Below are 20,000 nucleotides of genomic sequence, written 5' to 3'. Positions count from 1 at the left end.
CTAGCTCTTACGGTTACATTCAATAGATGTTGCAGTTTTTCTTCTGAGTCAGCCACCAATACCGTGTCATCAGCATATCTGATAATATTTATATTATATCCTCCAATTTTAATCCCTTCCATTCCCTCTAATTCCCTAAGGATCATCTCCCCATATAAATTAAATAAATCTGGAGACCTAACACAGCCTTGACGCACTCCCCTCTTTATAGCTTGAAATTCTGTTCTTCCTCCCCGTACCCTCACTGCTTCTCTTTGCTTCCAATACAAATTTCTGATGATACTCATGTCTTTGCTATTTATATCCACTCTTTCCAAAATATTTATCAAATCCTCATGTCTTACCCTATCAAACGCCTTCTCGTAGTCAACAAAGCAAAGATATACATTTTGTTGTTTTTCTATCATCCTCTCCATAATCGTTCTTATTATAAAAATTGCATTTGCTGTTCCTTTCCCTTCTATGAAACCAAATTGCTCCCATGAAACTTGTTCTCTCACTTTATTTCTTATTCTATTTAAAACTATCCTTAATATAATTTTGGTTATTTAACTCATTATATTGACTGTGCGATATTTACTACATTCCATTGTTCCGTTTATCTTTGGTAGTGGCATAAAAATCGGGTTACACATATGTTCCGTTATTGTACCCTTTTCGTAAATTTGGTTTATCAGACTAGTGAGTTTTCTTATTGCAAAATCCCCTAATGCCTCTAACATTTCAATCATCACACCATCCTCACCCATGGCTTTCCCTTTTTTCATTTTCTTCATTGCAAATTTCACTTCATCTTCCATTATTTCTTCCTCATCTAGATATCTATAATTTTCCTCTTCTCCTTCTTGTCTGCCGTCCTCAAATAGGTCCCTTACATACTCCTCCCATCCACGTTTAATATCCTCCTCGTCCATTAAAACCTTTCCTTCTCTATCTTTGATTGCCCCCCCCCCCATTACTCCTCTTTCTCTTGGTAATTTCTCTAATCTTATCATACATCATTTTAGAATCCCCTTTTTCAAGGTCCATAATTTCCCTACATTGTTCATCAAACCAACTCTCCTTGGCATCTATACACTTCTTTTTGATTTGTCTATTAAGTTCTCTATATTCATTTCCATCCCTATTTTTAGCTTCTCTTCTCTTATCCATTAGTTCGAATATTTCCTCTGTTATCCATTTGTTTTTCCTCCTCCTTCTATTTTCAGGAAGTACCTTTTTATTTCCCTCTTCTATTGCTTCACATAACCTTTGCTACTGAAACCCCGGATCATTTACATCCCCTTCTTCTCGCAGTACCTCATATTTATTTTCTACTGTAACCAAATACCTCTGTTTCAAGTCTTCGTCCTTTCTCAACACACTTACTTCTCTTCTCGGTTTCCCCATCTCCTTTCTTAATTTCTTCAATTTTATTCTAATATCTGCAGCAACTGGCACATGATCACTATTACAATCTGCTCCTGGGTATGTTTTTACCTTTGTCACTGCATTTCTAAATCTTCTGTTGATAGTAAAATAGTCTATTTGATTTCTTGCTGTATCTCCTGGTGCCTTCCATGTCCATAGCCTTCGCTGATGTTGCCTAAACCACGTATTCATTACTATTTGTTGATGTTCTATGCACCGGCTTATCAATCTTTTTTCCCCTGTCATTTCTCTCTCCTAACCCAAATGGCCCCACAACCTCTTCTCCACCTGAACCCACTTTTGCATTTACATCACCCATAACTATCTTAACCTCTTGATTTCCACATTGTTCCATTGCTTGATCTAACTTGTCAAAGAAACCATCTACTATCCTTTCCTCTGCTTCTGCTGTGGGAGCATACATCTGTATTAAACATATGTCAAAAGGTTTTCCCCTGAGTTTTACCAAGAGCACTGTCTGACACTGCCCAGAATCCCTTCATAGTACTAGCAACCTTTTTGTTCACCATTATTCCTACACCTTTTTCTGCTCCTTCTCCATAATATACAAATATTCCATGCTCATTTTTCACCTCTCCCACTCCTGGCCACCTAACCTCATTAAGCCCCATAACATCTATCTTCATTCTGTTCATTTCTCTCTATACCCCATGATATTTCCCCGCTTGGTGTAATGTTCGGACATTCCACGTGGCCATTCTCAACTTTTCTTTGGTTACAACAGTCGCCGGATAACGATCAGAAACCGCCTGCTGTACACTATGTTCCCGACCGAGCGAGGTAATCTCCCTCCTTTCTGGAAAAAGACTCCCATTCACGCTGTTCACTTCATTTACTCTTTGGTTTTGCTCCATAGAGTAGTGAGTTTATTCAGAGCCAGACGTTTCGACCTTTACGGTCTTCCTCAGTGGACTGAAAACAGGAGAAGAAACAAAATTAATCAACAGCTTTTAATGTGATCTGCGTTTGAATACTGTTGATCTATTTATTTATTTATCTATTTATTTATTTATCTACTTATTTTCGTGAGGTTCTGTCAGGAGCTCAGAAAGCAACGCGACATGACGTCACACGTTAAGCTTTGAATAAACGCCTTTTTTAATATTTCATTTATCGAATGTGATAATTAGGTGAATAAAATCGTCTGTCTTTAGCCAGAATAAAACTACTTCGATTCTTTTGCACCGTGACGTCGTGTCGGACGCACTGAAGCGACGTGACGTCACCGCTCTCGGCCAATAAGTCGTCTCCGTTGCCGTGACGTCACCACTGTCACTTAGCTGGCAGCCAATCAGTCGTCTCCTTTTTGCCGTGACGTTACCGCTCTCGGCCAATAAGTCTCCGTTGACGTGACGTCACCACTCTTGCTTCGCTCGCAGCCAATCAGTCGTCAGCAATTTTGGAAGGCTTCGTTGCCGTGAAGTCACCGCGTGACACGCATATATAGATAGTTACAAGCGTATTAATATATAGATTCATGTGTGTGCATATTTATAAGTCAGTGTCGAAGAGACATTTCTATGATTGACAAAAATATTAATAAAGCAAAAATTATTTTCAAACAGGAAAATGACATTACTGCGTGAGTCACGTATTACAGGAGTGAAATATCAAATCATTGGAAAAAAAAAAAAACGTAATAGGAAAATATCCTTTGTTTGCCATTGGCCAGGGGCTGCATTGCCGTGACGTGCATGACAATGTTGGGGGAAAGTTTTATTTACTTTGGATACTTGATAAGAACTTGAAAAAAATGGTTCTCAGCTCTTTTAACACTTTCCATGACATGTTTCAATGGACATATTTTTAATCTGCTTGTGTTTTCACAAAAAAAAAAAAAAAAAAAAAAAAAAAAAAAAAATATATAGATATATATATATATATATAAATATATATATATATATATATATATATATATATATATATACATATATATCCATACTGGACTCGAGTCATCCATATTTGACTCGATATGACTTGACTCATCTCGAAATCGTAAAAGGTATAATGTTTGTCAACTCAGTTTCACAATCACACGAATAGGATAATTTATATACATGCATTATATATACACACACACACACACACACATATATATATACACATAGTTGCATTGCAGCCTTAATGGTTCACCGCAGGACCGGTCTATGCAATGAGGGACGATGCAGTTTCTGTACCTCAATGGAAACAAGGGCCTCATCGAGCTTTTTTGAGTTATCCCTAGTATATTAATTTATCTTTACATGTGGCTCAGTCTATTTTATACATTTGTTGAATACTTAATTTTTTTTATTTGTAGCGTCTTGATTTCCTTGTAAAATTATTGTCCACTGCAAAACTAAAACCACGGGGTATCAAGGGGGGGGGGGGGCACCCCCGAAAATTCCTTGGGCTCATATCTCGTTCCTGGTTCATTCAATTGCTTTGAAATTTCAATACGTTCTTTGTTGGTGTAAATGAATGTCGTTCTGTAAATTTCTTCAAATTTTGGTAAATGACAGGGGCTAAAAAAAAAAAAAAAAAAAAAAATCACTTAATAACTTTGAATTTTTTATCATAAAATCTTTGTTTATATATCTGCATTTTGCAGGAATCAGTTTTTCAATTTTCTGTTTTATCTTTGAAGGAGGAAAAATCGAAAAAATATGGCTTCTGAATCCTTTTTTTTCTTTTTTTGACAAATCAGTCTAATTCCTACAGAAAATTCAGTATTTGTTGAAGTATAAAATGATACCTAACATAAGTTTATAGATATTTTACAGATTTTGTGAGATTATTTGAAGTCCGAAAAACATTTCGAGATATTGGCTTCTATTTTTTTTTTCTATTTTTTCCTTGTCCCTCCATATGTGTTCATCTGATTGTCATGAAATGTTCACATACGATTGTGTATACATTGTTGACTTGGTGGAGAATGATGAGGCATTTGGTCTCCCTTTCTAAAGAAAGTATTAATCGCTTATAGGTGATAAACCGGGCAGCGATAATGCACTCTCCCCTTCATCTCTGTTAGTTTATCCTTGGTTTGAAGAGTCTTGATGTCTTTTTCTTTCTCCTTTTACCCTTCTTGAGGTTGGATATCTTCACTATTGTAAGCTTACGATTGCATGTCATCTTGCAAGACGAATATAAGAGAAATATTGCAGAAACGCAGCGTAACAACCTCTCTGATGTCTACGTAGGTACTGAAGAGGCCTAGCTGGGAAGACCACACTCTGCGGGGAAAGGATGCCGTTTGTCGAAATTTATATAAAGAAAATATTTTAATGATAGTTCTACGTAGTTATAAGCATTGAATGATGCTTCATTTTCTCGTGCACGCATCCCGCTATGACGCCCGGATCATTTAAAAATGGCTTCTAGTTGTGGATGGGGGGGGGGGGGATTTAACTTAAAAAAAAAAATCCCCAAATGATAGTTTCGGGTAGCAATGACAGGGTGAGCGAATAAAACTGAAAAGTGGAAATTAAAAAAATATTCGTGAAAAATTCACCAAAGTGGCAGGGTTGTATGGCGAGAACTACATGTGAAGCTTTTGGTATGTTGGAATGGCTGTAATTGTGAATGAAGTCTGAAATAAGTATAATCAGCTCGACCATACTGATTAAGTGCTGGCATATGCTCGTATATGCGATACTTATCTATCATATCTCTCATGTCAGCTGTTGGGAAGAGAGTTGGAAAGCCATGCAAAGATTTTGCACTTAACGAGGTCGACAGCGAACCCGTACCTTCCGCGATGCAACGTAGGAACGTTCCACACTGTTCCAAATTGTGAATATATATATATATATATATATATATATATATATATATATATATATATATATATATATTCTGTTTATAGAATGTCTTTTCTATGTTACGCACTAATGTGCGGTCGTCTGGATGCAGATTTCCGAGTAGGATACTGAAGTCCATGGTGTTTTCCTCTAGACGTCTTTCGGCTCTAATTAGCCATCTTCAGGAGGTGTTGTCTGGTTGAATTGTTGACAGAGAATTCTGGAATTCAAGAAAAGACCACCTCGCTTGCGCGGGATCGGGTTTTGTGGGAGGGGAAGAACGTCTGTTAGAAAATGAAAAGATAGTAGTGTATAAAAGAGGGCTATTGCCACCGGGCGAATCGCGAGCAATTAGGGGCTAGATTGTTGTCATGGCATAGGAGGACTTGACCAGGAGCTTGGAGGGAAGCGCCTGACGCCGGAGGTTAGGAGGTTGGGATTACCAACGGGGTTACCAGCGGGGTTAGGATCACCAACGAAAGTTTAGAAAATGGTAGGAGGCGTAGTAGTAGAGAAAGGGGGGAAAAACGGAAAAATCTTTAGTGGGAGGTAAACTGAAATGAGAAGATGTAGTATAAGAGAAAGTGAGAAAGGAAGCGAATTTTAGTCGAAGAAAAAGGAAGTGTATATGTTTGTGCGTGGGATGCGGCTATGTTCGTGAGAGGTGTATGTGTGTAATTTACGGTTAGTGAGTAGATTTCACTTCCCGCGTTTAGAGGGCGTTCCTGATTAGCCCCAGGTAAGGCATGAGGATTCCTGTTTTACCCCAGGAATCCTCATGCCTTACCTGGGGCAGAGAATGACGCGGTTTGATCGTGTTGCGGTATATATCGGCGGAGAGCGGAGTGCCCAAACGTCCGCCCGCCAATCAGCGCGCGGGATGCATCCTCTGTCTTCTCGTTGGTAACGACGTTTCAGGTTGCTGTTGTATATTAATAGCGGGTTTTTGATTGTAAATTAGCACCGCTTCTGTCATCTTTAGTCTTCTGGTGTCATTATTTCTTTCAATGATGGCGGTGGTGCCTTCCATATGGTGTCTCTTAAGTGTTAGTCCATGCTCGTACAAGTAGTGTCTTCTTATGGCGCCGTCCTGCAGATGTGCTGAAATTCTCTTAGACAGTGTTGTAGTGGTGACGCCAATGTACCGAGAATTTAGGCGACTGCAGTCACCACTCGAGCAAGTATGTTGGTACACGACGTTCACCTCCTGTATTTCACTTGTCTTAGGGAGGCAGCTATTCTTGACAACTAACTTGGATGTCCTTCTTGTTTTGTAGTAGATGACGAGGTCGATTTTTGAAGAAGGGTCGGTGGGTGTGACATTCTTATAAATTATATTTTTGATGGCTTTCTCGTCATCCTTGTAGGCTGAAGACATAGTAGCACTGTAAAAGAGTTTTATGTTTTGTGTAACTGTCTGTTGTTCTTGTTGGTGCATAAAGGTGTTCAGTCGATGCCGGATAACACTATCTATTTCTTGGATGGGGTAATTGTTGTTGCTGAGAAGCTGGGTTATTCTCTTGAGCTCTGCGTTGGTGGCGGTCCATGTTGAGCAGTGGGTGAGGGCTCTTTTGACGAAGGCGTTGATGACGCTGCGTCGATACCGCTCAGGACACTCGCTTGCACCGTTAAGGCAAAATCCGAGATTGGTGGATTTGGTATAAACTTCCGTAGAAAAGGAAGCGGCTTCACGACGGACCAAAATGTCGAGGAAAGGGAGCTTGCTGTGTTGTTCTATCTCGTGGGTGAAGTTGAGACAGGAATTTGTTTTGAACTTGGAAATTAAGTTCACGACTTCTTCTTCTGTGTTGCCACTGATGAAGATATCGTCCACGTATCTTGCGTAGATTTCTGGTTTTGGATGGTGCTGCTGCCAGAATATCTCTTCTTCAATATGACCCATATAAAAGTTGGCGAAGAGCACTCCCAGAGGTGATCCCATGGCAACGCCGTCACATTGCACGTACATGTTGCCATCGGGCCCGTAGAAGGGAACTTCTTTGGTGCATGCCTGTAATAGCAGGCGAAGTGTGTTCTCTGGAATTGCGATTTTCTGTTCCGGGTGGTACAAGCGACCTCGTCATCTACTACAAAACAAGAAGGACATCCAAGTTAGTTGTCAAGAATAGCTGCCTCCCTAAGACAAGTGAAATACAGGAGGTGAACGTCGTGTACCAACATACTTGCTCGAGTGGTGACTGCAGTCGCCTAAATTCTCGGTACATTGGCGTCACCACTACAACACTGTCTAAGAGAATTTCAGCACATCTGCAGGACGGCGCCATAAGAAGACACTACTTGTACGAGCATGGACTAACACTTAAGAGACACCATATGGAAGGCACCACCGCCATCATTGAAAGAAATAATGACACCAGAAGACTAAAGATGACAGAAGCGGTGCTAATTTACAATCAAAAACCCGCTATTAATATACAACAGCAACCTGAAACGTCGTTACCAACGAGAAGACAGAGGATGCACCCCGCGCGCTGATTGGCGGGCGGACGTTTGGGCACTCCGCTCTCCGCCGATATATACCGCCACACGATCAAACCAGGCTCTAACTCTCTCGTATGCGGACGACACTAACCACATAAGCAGACACAAAACGCTGCAGGGAGCGTTACACGTAATGCAAAACATCCTAGACGGTGCACACGCGTGGGAGCAACAGTGGCGCATTAAGACCAACGCGTCGAAATGCAATGCTGTACACTTCCGCTGCAAACGAACCAACAGAACAATCACAAACACTCCTCTTAAAATAAACAACACAAACATCCCAGCGAAGGACCATACCCGTGTGCTGGGTAGCACACTTGATAGTGGCCTTACCTGGACCCCACACTTCCGCAAGCAGGGAGCGAAGGCTAGGGCTGTGCTGGGTAGGCTCAGACGCTTCAAAACTGCAACACTGAGAACCAAACGTCGATTGTACCTAGCCCTCGTCAGACCGATTCTGTGCCAGTCCCCGGGACTAAGCCAGCTGACATGTGCCACCAATAACTACGAGCATCAGAAGGTTCAGAATGCCGCTGTCCAGTTCATCACGGGCTCGCGATGGAGCGACTTCAGAACCACTGAGTCTCTACACCAAATTTCCAACATCCGTCCACTCAACCAACACAAACACAAACTTCACTCAAGACACCTAGAAAAACTGCACGCCAAACACAAACATCTGATACAACATATTACACCTAGACCACACCGTACAGACTATCTGTCAGCTGCGCCCGTCCCACGTGCGGTGTACACGATAAAACGTGTATAACCGCACCAACAAGTAACACACCCCTTCACCAGCTTGACTGGTGATAATGTAATAATAATAATGGTAATGGTAGTAATAATGATAATAATAATAATAATAATATCGTTACTCAAACCTGACCTGGGGTAAAACAGGAATCCTCATGCCTTACCTGGGGCTAATCAGGAACGCCCTCTAAACGCGGGAAGTGAAATCTACTCACTAACCGTAAATTACACACACACACCTCTCACGAACATAGCCGCATCCCACGCACAAACATATACACTTCCTTTTTCTTCGACTAAAATTCGCTTCCTTTCTCACTTTCTCTTATACTACATCTTCTCATTTCAGTTTACCTCCCACTAAAGATTTTTCCGTTTTTCCCCCATTTCTCTACTACTACGCCTCCTACCATTTTCTCAACTTTCGTTGGTGATCCTAACCCCGTTGGTAACCCCGTTGGTAATCCCAACCTCCTAACCTCCGGCGTCGGGCGCTTCCCTCCAAGCTCCTGGTCAAGTCCTCCTACGCCATGACAACAATCTAGCCCCTAATTGCTCGCGATTCGCCCGGTGGCAATAGCCCTCTTTTATACACTACTATCTTTTCATTTTCTAACAGACGTTCTTCCCCTCCCACAAAAACCCGATCCCGCGCAGGCGAGGTGGTCTTTTCTTGAATTCCAGAATTCCAGAATTCTCTGTCAACAATTCAACCAGACAACACCTCCTGAAGATGGCTAATTAGAGCCGAAAGACGTCTAGAGGAAAACACCATGGACTTCAGTATCCTACTCGGAAATCTGCATCCAGACGACCGCACATTAGTGCGTAACATAGAAAAGATATTCTATAAACAGAATAATGCTATCTCAGCTGTTGACTTTAACAACGCATGCATTATTAACGGCCTACTTCCAAAAATATATATATACATATATATATACATATATATATATATATATATATATATATATGAAAGCAATTACATCACCGGGACACAAAAATGCAAAATAACCACAGGAGAGGGGAAACTTGTAGACAGTAAGTACTTTCGTATATTACATCTTCAGACTAAATGACAGAGATACAGAGTTGGGTTTAAATGTAAGTATCAGGTAGCAAACATAGGGGGGGGGGGGATGAGACAATACAATGCGGGAAAGGTTGGGGGTGACCTTACCTCTATCGACCTGACCAACACATAAGGTTCAATCTGGCGGAAATATTTCGGTGACCATTTGGGTTACCAATTCATCACATTTAAAATATCCATAGCTTAACTTTATATTTTTATCAAACGTGCCTGATATTAAGTAGGATTCTATTATATTTCTTTCTTATAGGCTTTTTTCTTTGTCTAAAATTGTTGCCTTAGACCAATCAATTTGATGGTTGTATAATGCTTTTTGTTGAAATAACGCATTATTTTCCTGGCCAGATCTCACACTATATTTATGTTGGGAATTCCTTGTTTCCAAGTTTTTTCCCAGTTTGTCTAATATAAAATTTGTAACAATCTTGGCAAGGAATTTTATAGGCCACACCGTTGTTGTTAGGAGGGCTGTTCTTAATTAAGGTTTTCTTAATGGTGTGGTCATATTTAAAAGCTACTTTGATATCCAATTTCTTGAGTAAGTTGACAATACTAAGAAAATTTTCATGAAAAGGAAGAACAAGTGTATTAAGTTGTTTATGGTTTCCTTGTTCTTGATTGCAAGCTTTGTAAAAGCGTTTCTTGGTGGTATTGTGACATCGATTAAGAATATGAGTGGGATATTTTAACTTTTTGCCAATATTCCGGATAGTTCTAATTTCGTCATCAATAAATTCAGGATCTGAAATCCTGTAAGCTCTCAAGTACATGGAAATAAAATCTGAACTTTTTACATTGATATGGTGATTGGAATAAAAGTGAACATAGGACAGAATCACAACTAACACCACAGTCGGACGAAAGAAAATAAATAAATAAATAAATAAAATAAATAAATAAATAAATTTAATCACCGGATGGACTGGGAGAAATCTGATCTCATTTATAAATCAGGGTGTGGGTTCAGAAGGAAAATGGTGGAATCAACATTAATTGATTATCTGCCCACGATGAATATTTCCAAGGGTCAATGGACCCCAGACATCATTTCAGGACTATTCATCACCAAAAATATTGTCAACAAGCTTCCTCCCCCTCCCCCTGACCCGACCTCGGGTCAGCCTCAGGTCAACTAGGGTTGGGGCAGTGATGTTCTTTATTTTCTCATGTTCCCTTTCTTTTGTAAGAGGTTGCTACTTAAGATAGCCTCCTCCCTGCCACTTTGTACTACTGAAGAGGATTGCAGGTAGCAATCGAAATATATAGTTCCGCTTACGCAACTTTTTCTTTCGTCCGACTGTGGTGTTAGTTGTGATTTACGAATGTGTTAATACATTTCTCACCTGTGATAGGAAAGAATATTGGTAGGTTTTCTATAGACTTGTTTTCAGAGTACCATTATCTCTAATTATTTCAAAATCTAAAAAGGGCAAGCTGTTGTTATTTTCTATTTCAAGAGTGACGTTAATGGAGAATACCAGTGAATTTAGACTAATACGGACATTATCAATAGATAGAAATACAAAACATCGTCTACATATCTGAATCAAATAACCTTTTCATCTTTAATAGTTGGTGGTAATTTTTTTTCAAAATATTCCATGTAGATGTTAGCTAAACTGGTGGGAAATCCTCTTTCACCGGTTTTAGCTAACATCTACATGGAATATTTTGAAAAAAAAAAATTATCACCAACTATTAAAGATGAAAAAAATTATTTGGTTCAGATATTGGGAAAAAATTAAAATATCCCACTCGGTGTCCGGATATAATCCCTCCTGGACACAATCCCCTCCCGGACAATATCCCTCCTAGAGTATATGTTTATTTATGTATTTTAATATATTAATATATTTTAATATATATTCTCATATAATATTTGACTGTATATGTGAGTATATGTTTATGCATTTTAATATATATAATATTTTCATATATAAGGTGTAGTAGTGAAGCAAAAAACTTTTCATAAATTATTTATTCAAACAAGTATATAAATGTCTGCACTGTATGTATTAGCACTTCGGTAAGGTAAGGTAAGATGTTAATTGCTTTGCATGTGATGGTATATAATAGGAGAGCTGCTAATCTGAATAATGTGGGGGGTTTTGTCCTGCCCGCTCGCTTTTGTGGAGGGATTCTGTCCGGGAGGGATATTGTCCGGGAGGGATTATGTCCCAGATCCATTCTACTCATATTCTTAATCAATGTCACAATACCGCCAAGAATCGCTTTTACAAAGCTTGCAATCAAGAACAAGGAAACCATAAACAACTTAATACACTTGTTCTTCCTTCCCATGAAAAAATTCTTAGTATTGTCAACTTACTCCTAACAACAACGGTGTGGTCTATAAGATTCCTTGTAAAAAATATATATATATTAGATAAATTGGGGAAAAAAACTTGGAAACAAGGATTTTCCAACATATAGTGTGAGATCTGCGCAGGAAAATAATGCATTATTTCAACAAAAAAACATTATACAACTATCAAATTGATTGGTCTAAGGCAACAATCGTAGCCAAAGCCTACAAGAAATATAATAGAACCCTGCTTAATATCAGGGACATTTGATAAAAATATAGTTAAGCTATGGACACTTTAAATGTGATAAATTGGTAACCCAAATGGTCACCCAAAATCTTTCCGCCAGATTGAACCTTATGTGCTGGTCAGGTCGATAGAGGTAAGGTCATCCCCCCCTCTTCCCGCATTGCTTACATTTAAACACAACTCTGTATCTGTCATTTAATCTGAAGATGTAATATACGAAAGTACTTACTGTCTAAGTTTCCCTCCTCATGTGGTTATTTTGCATATATATATATATATATATATATATATGTATATATATATATATATATATATATATATATATATATATATATGTGTGTGTGTGTGTGTGTGTGTTTGTAGGATTTTGATAAATGGAAATAAGCTACATCGCAAGGACTCGAACCTTTGCCTTAGCGTCTGCTTAAGAAATAAAGGGGATAACATCGAGCCAGCCAGGCCGTGCAAAAGGAACCACCCGATTCACGACCTGGAGGTTCCCAGACGGTGCTAGGCCAACTCGGACTCTATTCTAATTCCACCGAGTCTTTATTATGGTTTCGTTTACTCAGCTCTTTCTTTCGTGTAAGTGTGTGTTATATGAATATGTATATGTGTATACACAAACACACACACACACACACATATATATATATATATATATATATATATATATATATGTATATACATACGTAAATACATGTATATATATATATACATATATATATAAGTATATATATATATATATATACACACATATATATATATATATATATATGAACCACATTCAGATATACACACTAGCTGCCATCCTGGTAGATACTAATTTGTGTTTCACAATGAAGTGAAAATAGAAGGGTTATTTAAATTTTTGAAGCAAGTTGGAAATCTACGAGTAATTATGCAGCTATTTCATGCATTCTTGTGATCATATGAAATGTTGACCTAACAAACACAATGTAGTTTGCCGAGATTCATGTATTTGTTTGTTTCTCATATCTGATTTAAAGTAAAGTAATCATAGCCATTACTAAATCGTTCCAGGCATGTTTGGTCATATATTTTGTCACAAATGTCTGAACAAATTTCTTCACTGAACACTATAATTCAACCTAGACCACACGATGAAAGTTTAAAAAACAAATAAAGTATTCACGTCGAAACTTGGCAGCCAACATACATTTTGAATTCTAGCGGGAATTGTTTCGGCTTGACCGATGTTATTTGCAGTGAACGCCTGCAAGGCGACACAGCATCTAATATTCCTCCTGCCTCTCCCGCCACACACAGCGTCACAGTCTCTTCTGCCTTCTACCACGATGAGTACAAAGACCCAACTGCGCGAAGAAAGCAATCCAAATGAAGTGGACGTTCTTCCTGTCGAAATATGGGAGAGAATTTTGGAATGTTTGTGTGGTCGTGATCTGATATCAGCTGCACAAGTGAGCCATGTGTGGGGACATCTGGTGGCAAGGTGAGTAACTACTAAGGGTCGCTCGATAGTGAATTCCCATTTTCTTTCACATAACATCTTTCAGTTTAGGAGCCGTTTCTGCATGTCACTTCACCAAGCAAAATAACCTTGTAACACATTCATGTTATCTAAAATTATCTTAAATGTTGGCAGAAGTGAAATATATGACGATGTCTTTGTGGTACTATTTAGAAATAAGATTTTCGTGTGTATGTGATAAGTATGCGTCAATTTATCTGCCAAGTACAAGCAAAGTTGCTTTGTCATCCTATGTTAAATACGCATATTTTCACATTGTACGCATGTGTGCATAAAGTGATGTGAAATCACATATGCACACACACGCGTGTACTATCAGTTGAACGCTTACGTAACACATTATCCCTCCAAGATTGCACATTTTGATTGTTTTATGACATATGTAGTGATAAACTGTAGTTATTACTACCGATAACAGTAAGGATAGATATAATCATGGTAACCATGATAACGATGGCCATGATGATTACAATGATAACGACAATGATTGTATTGATAGTATCAGTCCAACTGTGAAATGTAGAGATCACATATTTTGCGAAACTTGATTGTGATGCGTAGTGATGCGAGTGTGACCCATGTTAGTGATGAAGGTGGCCATTATGATGTAAGCGACAGTAAAACCGTAGTTATGCCTTTTATATGTTTTTGTATACAGTCAAAGGGTTAAGATAACTGACAGTAATACCATTTGTAATACTATTACTGATAGTGACGGTGACCATAATGAACACGACGACGCAGGTTGTAGGTTATATTTTTGTTGACATCAAGCGAATTAATTAATTTGCGACAATACTATCATTATTATTGCTGTTATAATTATTGATACACATACCAAGGGGTTCTGACAGGGGAGGTAACCAAAGTCCACTCTCACCCATTTCATCCCCACATACTCCATTCCCATTCACCACATTGCATGTCATCGGGATCAGGTGATTTCGGCCCAAGGTGATTTCGGCCCAGTGAAAATAACCTTTTAAGCTTGAAGGCTTGGCGGCCTGGCTTGGTGCACTGTTTTTATTGACAGAGTTGGAAATTGAATTGTGTGGTCGGATGGGAGATTGATTTAGAGTTTTTATAACACTAACAGGCTAAAGTTACTGGTGGTCAGAGATCGCATGCTTAAGCTAGGCATATACATGTATTAGTAAGCCTCCTCTGGAATATAATCAGCTGACCTCCAAGGGGAAGTTTGACGCTGGGAGTGCGCTCCCCTCCTGCATGTTCACTAATGATGTTGAACTGGGCTGGGTTGTTTAAAACAAAATTTTGCACTATCTTGGCGTTAAATCTATCTTGACATTGAACGTCATAGTAACACAGAACGTTACCATGACATTTAACATCAAGTTAAACTAACGCCAGAATTAGTTTTTTGAACAACCCAACCCTAGACTCTAAATCCTTGTGAGGAAACAGTCATACTTGATCAAGGCTGGGGCCCGGCTGGGGGGGGGGGAGGGTACTCATGCGCCAGGTAACAGAGGCACGTGGATGTCAACGGATGTCCGTCTGACCATGAAGACAAAAGCTGGCCTGCACCCTAGACCAATTGTGGCCAATGTGTTTTAATAGTTCTAAGAGAGCGTGGTCTATATTCCATTTTTGTACACTCTAAAAACCAAGTGTTATATTAATACCTTCAGGTTTTCGAGCAGGGACAACACTTGTACAAGTGTTATTGATGTAACACTTAGTGACACCTCCAACTGTTCGAGCAGGGACAACACTTGTACAAGTGTTATGGATGTAACACTTGGTTTTTAGAGTGTACAACTTTCATTCTTCGTTGCTTTTTGGAGTATCACTCCAGAATTTGGGAATTCCCCAATATAATGAACTAGCTTACGCCTCACATCATCACCACTGAAAACAGAGAGGAGAGGGGGTGTAAAGGTCAGGGTTAGAGGGGGTTAATACTGATGCACTCTTAATACATAGGAGTCTGTGCATCAAAGTGCATCAGCATTAACCTCCTCTAAAGTTAACTGTAACCCTTACACCCCTCTCCTCTCTGTTGACATCCTACGACTGGAAGGGGAGTGGACTTCTAGGGCGGGCTTAAGAAACAACTCATTGATAATTATTTATTTATATTTATTTACACTTTAAAAACAAAGCTCTTATTTTTATAAAAAAACATTACACAAGAAGCTCTTGATAAAATTATAAAAATATAAAATTTACTCAAATCTCAGTTCATACAACTTGTCTCATACAGGTTGTTTCATTAAAAAACAAAGTTCTCAATTCATCATTCATAGTTCAAGTGTTCATAGCGCAGTCAGTCGCATCACTTCCCAGTTGGTGCATATATTCTCGCACAATTTTTCAATAGTTCATAGGCATTTTTTAGTCCTTTCTCGTATTTATCCCAGGCATCGTAGATTCTCCTTTGTGTTTTGGCGTAAACAGTTCTTTGATAACGTTTCATCTTCTTAGCGCTAACCAGCTTCACTTGAACAGGAATCAAATCGGCTTCGTTGGAAAGGAGGTTGACTAGTGAGTAGAATGGCATGTTAGGGCCAGTGGCGGATCCAGGATAAAAATTTGGGGGTGGCTAACCTGAATTCCTTCCTCTGAGTAGTCTGGTGTATCAGAAGTCTGAGGTATGCTTAATAATGTTTTTCAGATTTTTCTGTATTTTAGACATATATAATAGAATGTATATTCGTTTTATATTGTTACACGCTTGTGCTAGTCAGTGATAAGGCACTGGCACGCGTATACTCTCGCATAGACAGAAATTATTGCAGGATCCGTGTGTAGTGTTAGTGCACATGGACTCATGGAAGTAATAAAAAATAAAAGTAGCTTTAAAAACAGAAATACAAACAAAAACGTGTATGAACTTCTGAACCTGTTAATAGAAGTATCTAAATTACATTAATAACACAGCATTGTTCATGGAATCTCACACGAACATCAACCTCCTGTTTTTTTGGGCAAATGCATTGATTACACTGTCTATTTCAATGTTTATTTTATTGTGAACGCCGAGTAGCGCCAGGCCGTTGAGGCGATCTTGACCCATAGTATTCCTTAGGTAGGTCTTCAGTCGCTTCAGGGTTGAAAATGGACGCTCGGCCTCTGCGTTCGAGACTGGGAGCGTGATCAAAACTCGGAGGAGCTTGGCCAGGTTCGGATACATTCGGATCTGGGCGTGGGCAAGGGCATCTCCAATGGATTCGAACTTCATTGTTGTTGAATACCAGCGCTCTGCTTCCGCCTTCACGAGGCTCAAGGTCTCGATGTCAGCCTCATAAACCTTTGCCGCTTCCAGTACATCAGCAACATCTCCGTCAGCGCTGCTGAGCAGATTCTTGATCTTGAAGACAACAGGAATTGTATGATTCCCGAACCGGGTCTGCAGCTCAGTCAATACATGGTCGTGGTATGGGACATATACAGATCTTCGGTAATACTCCTCAGCTGTCTGGAAGGGTAAATTCGCTCGCTGCGTTTGGCGCTTGCAAACTCGAGGTACAGGAATGGTGTCGTGTGATGAACCGATCTCCTGGAGGAGCCCCTCTGCCTTCTTGAAGATGTCCTGGAAGCTGGTCAGTGCACCTTCCCGGGTCTTGTTTAGATGCGTCACCACATCACCAATCGTAGCGTACGCTGAGACTAGATCGACCATAGGGGACTGCAGGGCTCGATCCTTCCGGTATTGTCTAAAGTACTTGAAACCGTTATTCTTGAGCAATTGGTAGATTACCTTGAGTACCATGGGATCATTTTCGATAATCAATTTGGATTCCGTGAAAACCACTCAACATATATGCCTGTTGCTCTCTTACATGAATATATTGCAACTCGACTATCTAATAAAAAATATGTGCCGCAGTTTTTCTAGACATTAAAAAGGCTTTTGACACAGTTGATCATAGTATTCTATTGATGAAAATGGCTGAGTACGGAATAAGAGACTTTGAACTTCAGATGTTTCAGTCATATTTATCTAATCGTAATCAAGTTGTCTTATTTAACGGTTTTAAATCGAGATTAATGGGTGTAAGTATGGGGGTACCTCAAGTTAGTATTCTAGGTCCTATTTTGTTTTTTATTTACATTAACGATATCTATAAAGCCTGTGGTATTCCTGAATACTTACTGTTTGCAGATGATACTTCTTGATTGATTGCTTCAACAACACAAAACAATTATATAGGTGACAATACAGGTATGTTAAACGGCCAACGAACGTGGTATATCTCCTTTCTATCCCTTTTCAGCGCAACTGGGACACAACCCTGGCAACCCTACAACACGCGCAGCACAAGATAGATGGAATTAAACAAATGCTAAACACAGCACAATTCGGCCCAAATACCGCACACATGCTGTCAGTTTATTTAACCCCCGGACCTGGCAAAACATCAGAAAGTACTAAAATCGATTAAATGACATCCTTACAATGATTCATGGAAGAACAAATTTTTTTTTGGGGGGGGAGGGGGCTTCAGTAGAGCTGATTTCTAAAAGTCCTTTTTTCTAGAGTTGTAGCAATTGGTAGACTCATGGTTTGGACACATGGAAAGAATGAGTGAAGAAAGACTAGTAAAGGAGGTATGGAAGGCAGATGTGGAGGGAGTGAACATGAGGGGACGTCCTAGGATGAGATGGATGGATGGGGTGAAGGGGGCTTTGGGGAAGAGGGAAATGTCTGTTGAGGAAGGACGGGAGAGGACAGAAGACAGGGGTGAATGGAGAATGGTTGTATATGGAAGATGTTCTGATGCATGAGGTGGAATGGACGGGGGGATGGGGGGTGAGGTAGTGTGTGTGAGCAAATTTTTGACGCAGCCCGAAGGGATTTCTCCCCGTCCTCTCCTTTATATGGGGGGACGGAGAGGGGGGGTGTCGCCGATTTAATGAAGCGGCCTTGCTGTGGATGTGCTGTGTCTTGCGACACTGCTTCTGACCCAGAGCAGTGGACAGGGTGCAGGGATGACCCGTCATCTAGGAGGTGCTAAGATGGGAGGGAGGGTGGAAGGGTGTGGAGTATTTTCGGGGATGGAATGGGTGGGAATGATTTATATGCCTTTTCCTTTTTGGCTACCTCCCTTGTAAGGGAAAAAAAGCCTTGGTATATGTATGTAGCAATTTATTTATTTTATTTATTTATTATTATTTTTTTTCTAACAGAGCCATACAAACGGGGTTGAAAAAAGTGCATGGTTTCCTAGCTCATTTAAGCTCTTTTAGTTTAAGGTATACCTTAATTACCTAGTCAATATACAACTAATTAATTAAACAGCGTGGACCCAAAGAGAACCATCTATACAAATTGTAAATTGTCAAAGGGAAATTTGAAATGACCATGTATTATACTAGAGATATTTTCTCTGATAATTAGGGTATATAAAAAGGATCCTATAAAAAATAGAAGTGTGTGAACGAAACAATAAAAAAACATGTTAAACATATTGAGCACCTTGCGGGAAATTGTAAAATTTGTCAAAATGCACGTAAATTTAACTGTACATGTATTTTATAACTGAAGCACTGAGAATTAAAACCTCATATGTCACACTTCAATGGTCAATTGTCTGCACTCATTAAAGGAACCGCTAATTTATGTTATCAATTCACTATCTCACACTAAAAGTGATAAGGAGCGAATGACGTCAATGAGCCATTGTCTGCACTCATTAAAGGTGCCACTAATTTATTATATCAACTCACTATCTCACACTAAAAGTGATAAGTTGCGAATGACGTCAATAGTCCATTGTCTGTACTCATTAAAGATGCCGCTAATTTATGATATCAACTCACTATCTCACACTAAAAGTGATAAGTTGCGAATGACGTCAATGAGCCATTGTCTGCACTCATTAAAGGTGCCGCTAATTTATGATATTAACTCACTATCTCACACTAAAAGTGATAAGGTGTGAATGACCTCAATGGTCCAATCCTAACAAGGCGTTGAACCTCCCCTTCCTAACATTGTTATAATTGTTTTACACATTGATATTTATGGACGATCTTGGCACCCCCCAGAACCATAGAAACATTGACGCCATTTTAGCAGACATAAAAAAAAAAAGAAAAAAAAAAGTTTCATAGCCCTCCCCCCAACAATTCAACCCTAACAAAGGCGGTGACCCCCTCCCTCTTCCTAACATTGTTATAATTGTTTTGCACATTGATATTTATGGACGCTCTTGCCCCCCCCCACCAAGAACCTTAGAAACATTGACGCCATTTTGGAAGAAAAAAAAAAAAGTTTCATACCCCCCCCCCCACAATTCAATCCTAACAAGGCGTTGACCCCCTCCCCCTTCATAATGGACGATCTTGACCTCCCCATCCTAGAAGTAACATACAAACACTGACGCCATTTTGGC

General features: G+C 39.5%; 1 protein-coding gene and 1 long non-coding RNA gene across 2 annotated transcripts in view; one reads left to right on the top strand and one right to left on the bottom strand.

Annotated features, from left to right (window-relative positions):
- Window positions 1-4,279: 4,279 nt before the first annotated feature.
- Window positions 4,280-13,440, bottom strand: LOC143039850 (uncharacterized). The gene is made up of 2 exons (XR_012967667.1): window positions 13,306-13,440; window positions 4,280-4,646 (listed from the first exon to the last, which is right to left on the bottom strand). It is a non-coding gene; the product is annotated as an uncharacterized LOC143039850 (long non-coding RNA).
- Window positions 13,312-20,000, top strand: part of LOC143039847 (uncharacterized) — a 155,734-nt gene continuing 149,045 nt past the window's right edge. Inside the window, exon 1 of the mRNA XM_076210103.1 lies at window positions 13,312-13,599. Coding sequence (XP_076066218.1) covers window positions 13,343-13,599 — 257 coding nt within the window. The 5' untranslated portion in view covers window positions 13,312-13,342. The remainder of the gene's footprint in view (window positions 13,600-20,000) is intronic.

Source organism: Oratosquilla oratoria, chromosome 27, assembly GCF_046742065.1.
Source record: "Oratosquilla oratoria isolate Oo_2021 chromosome 27, ASM4674206v1, whole genome shotgun sequence".
NCBI classification, from domain to species: Eukaryota; Metazoa; Arthropoda; class Malacostraca; order Stomatopoda; family Squillidae; genus Oratosquilla; species Oratosquilla oratoria.
Note: the sequence above shows the minus strand (reverse complement) of the source record. Positions and strands in the feature narration are given on the sequence as shown.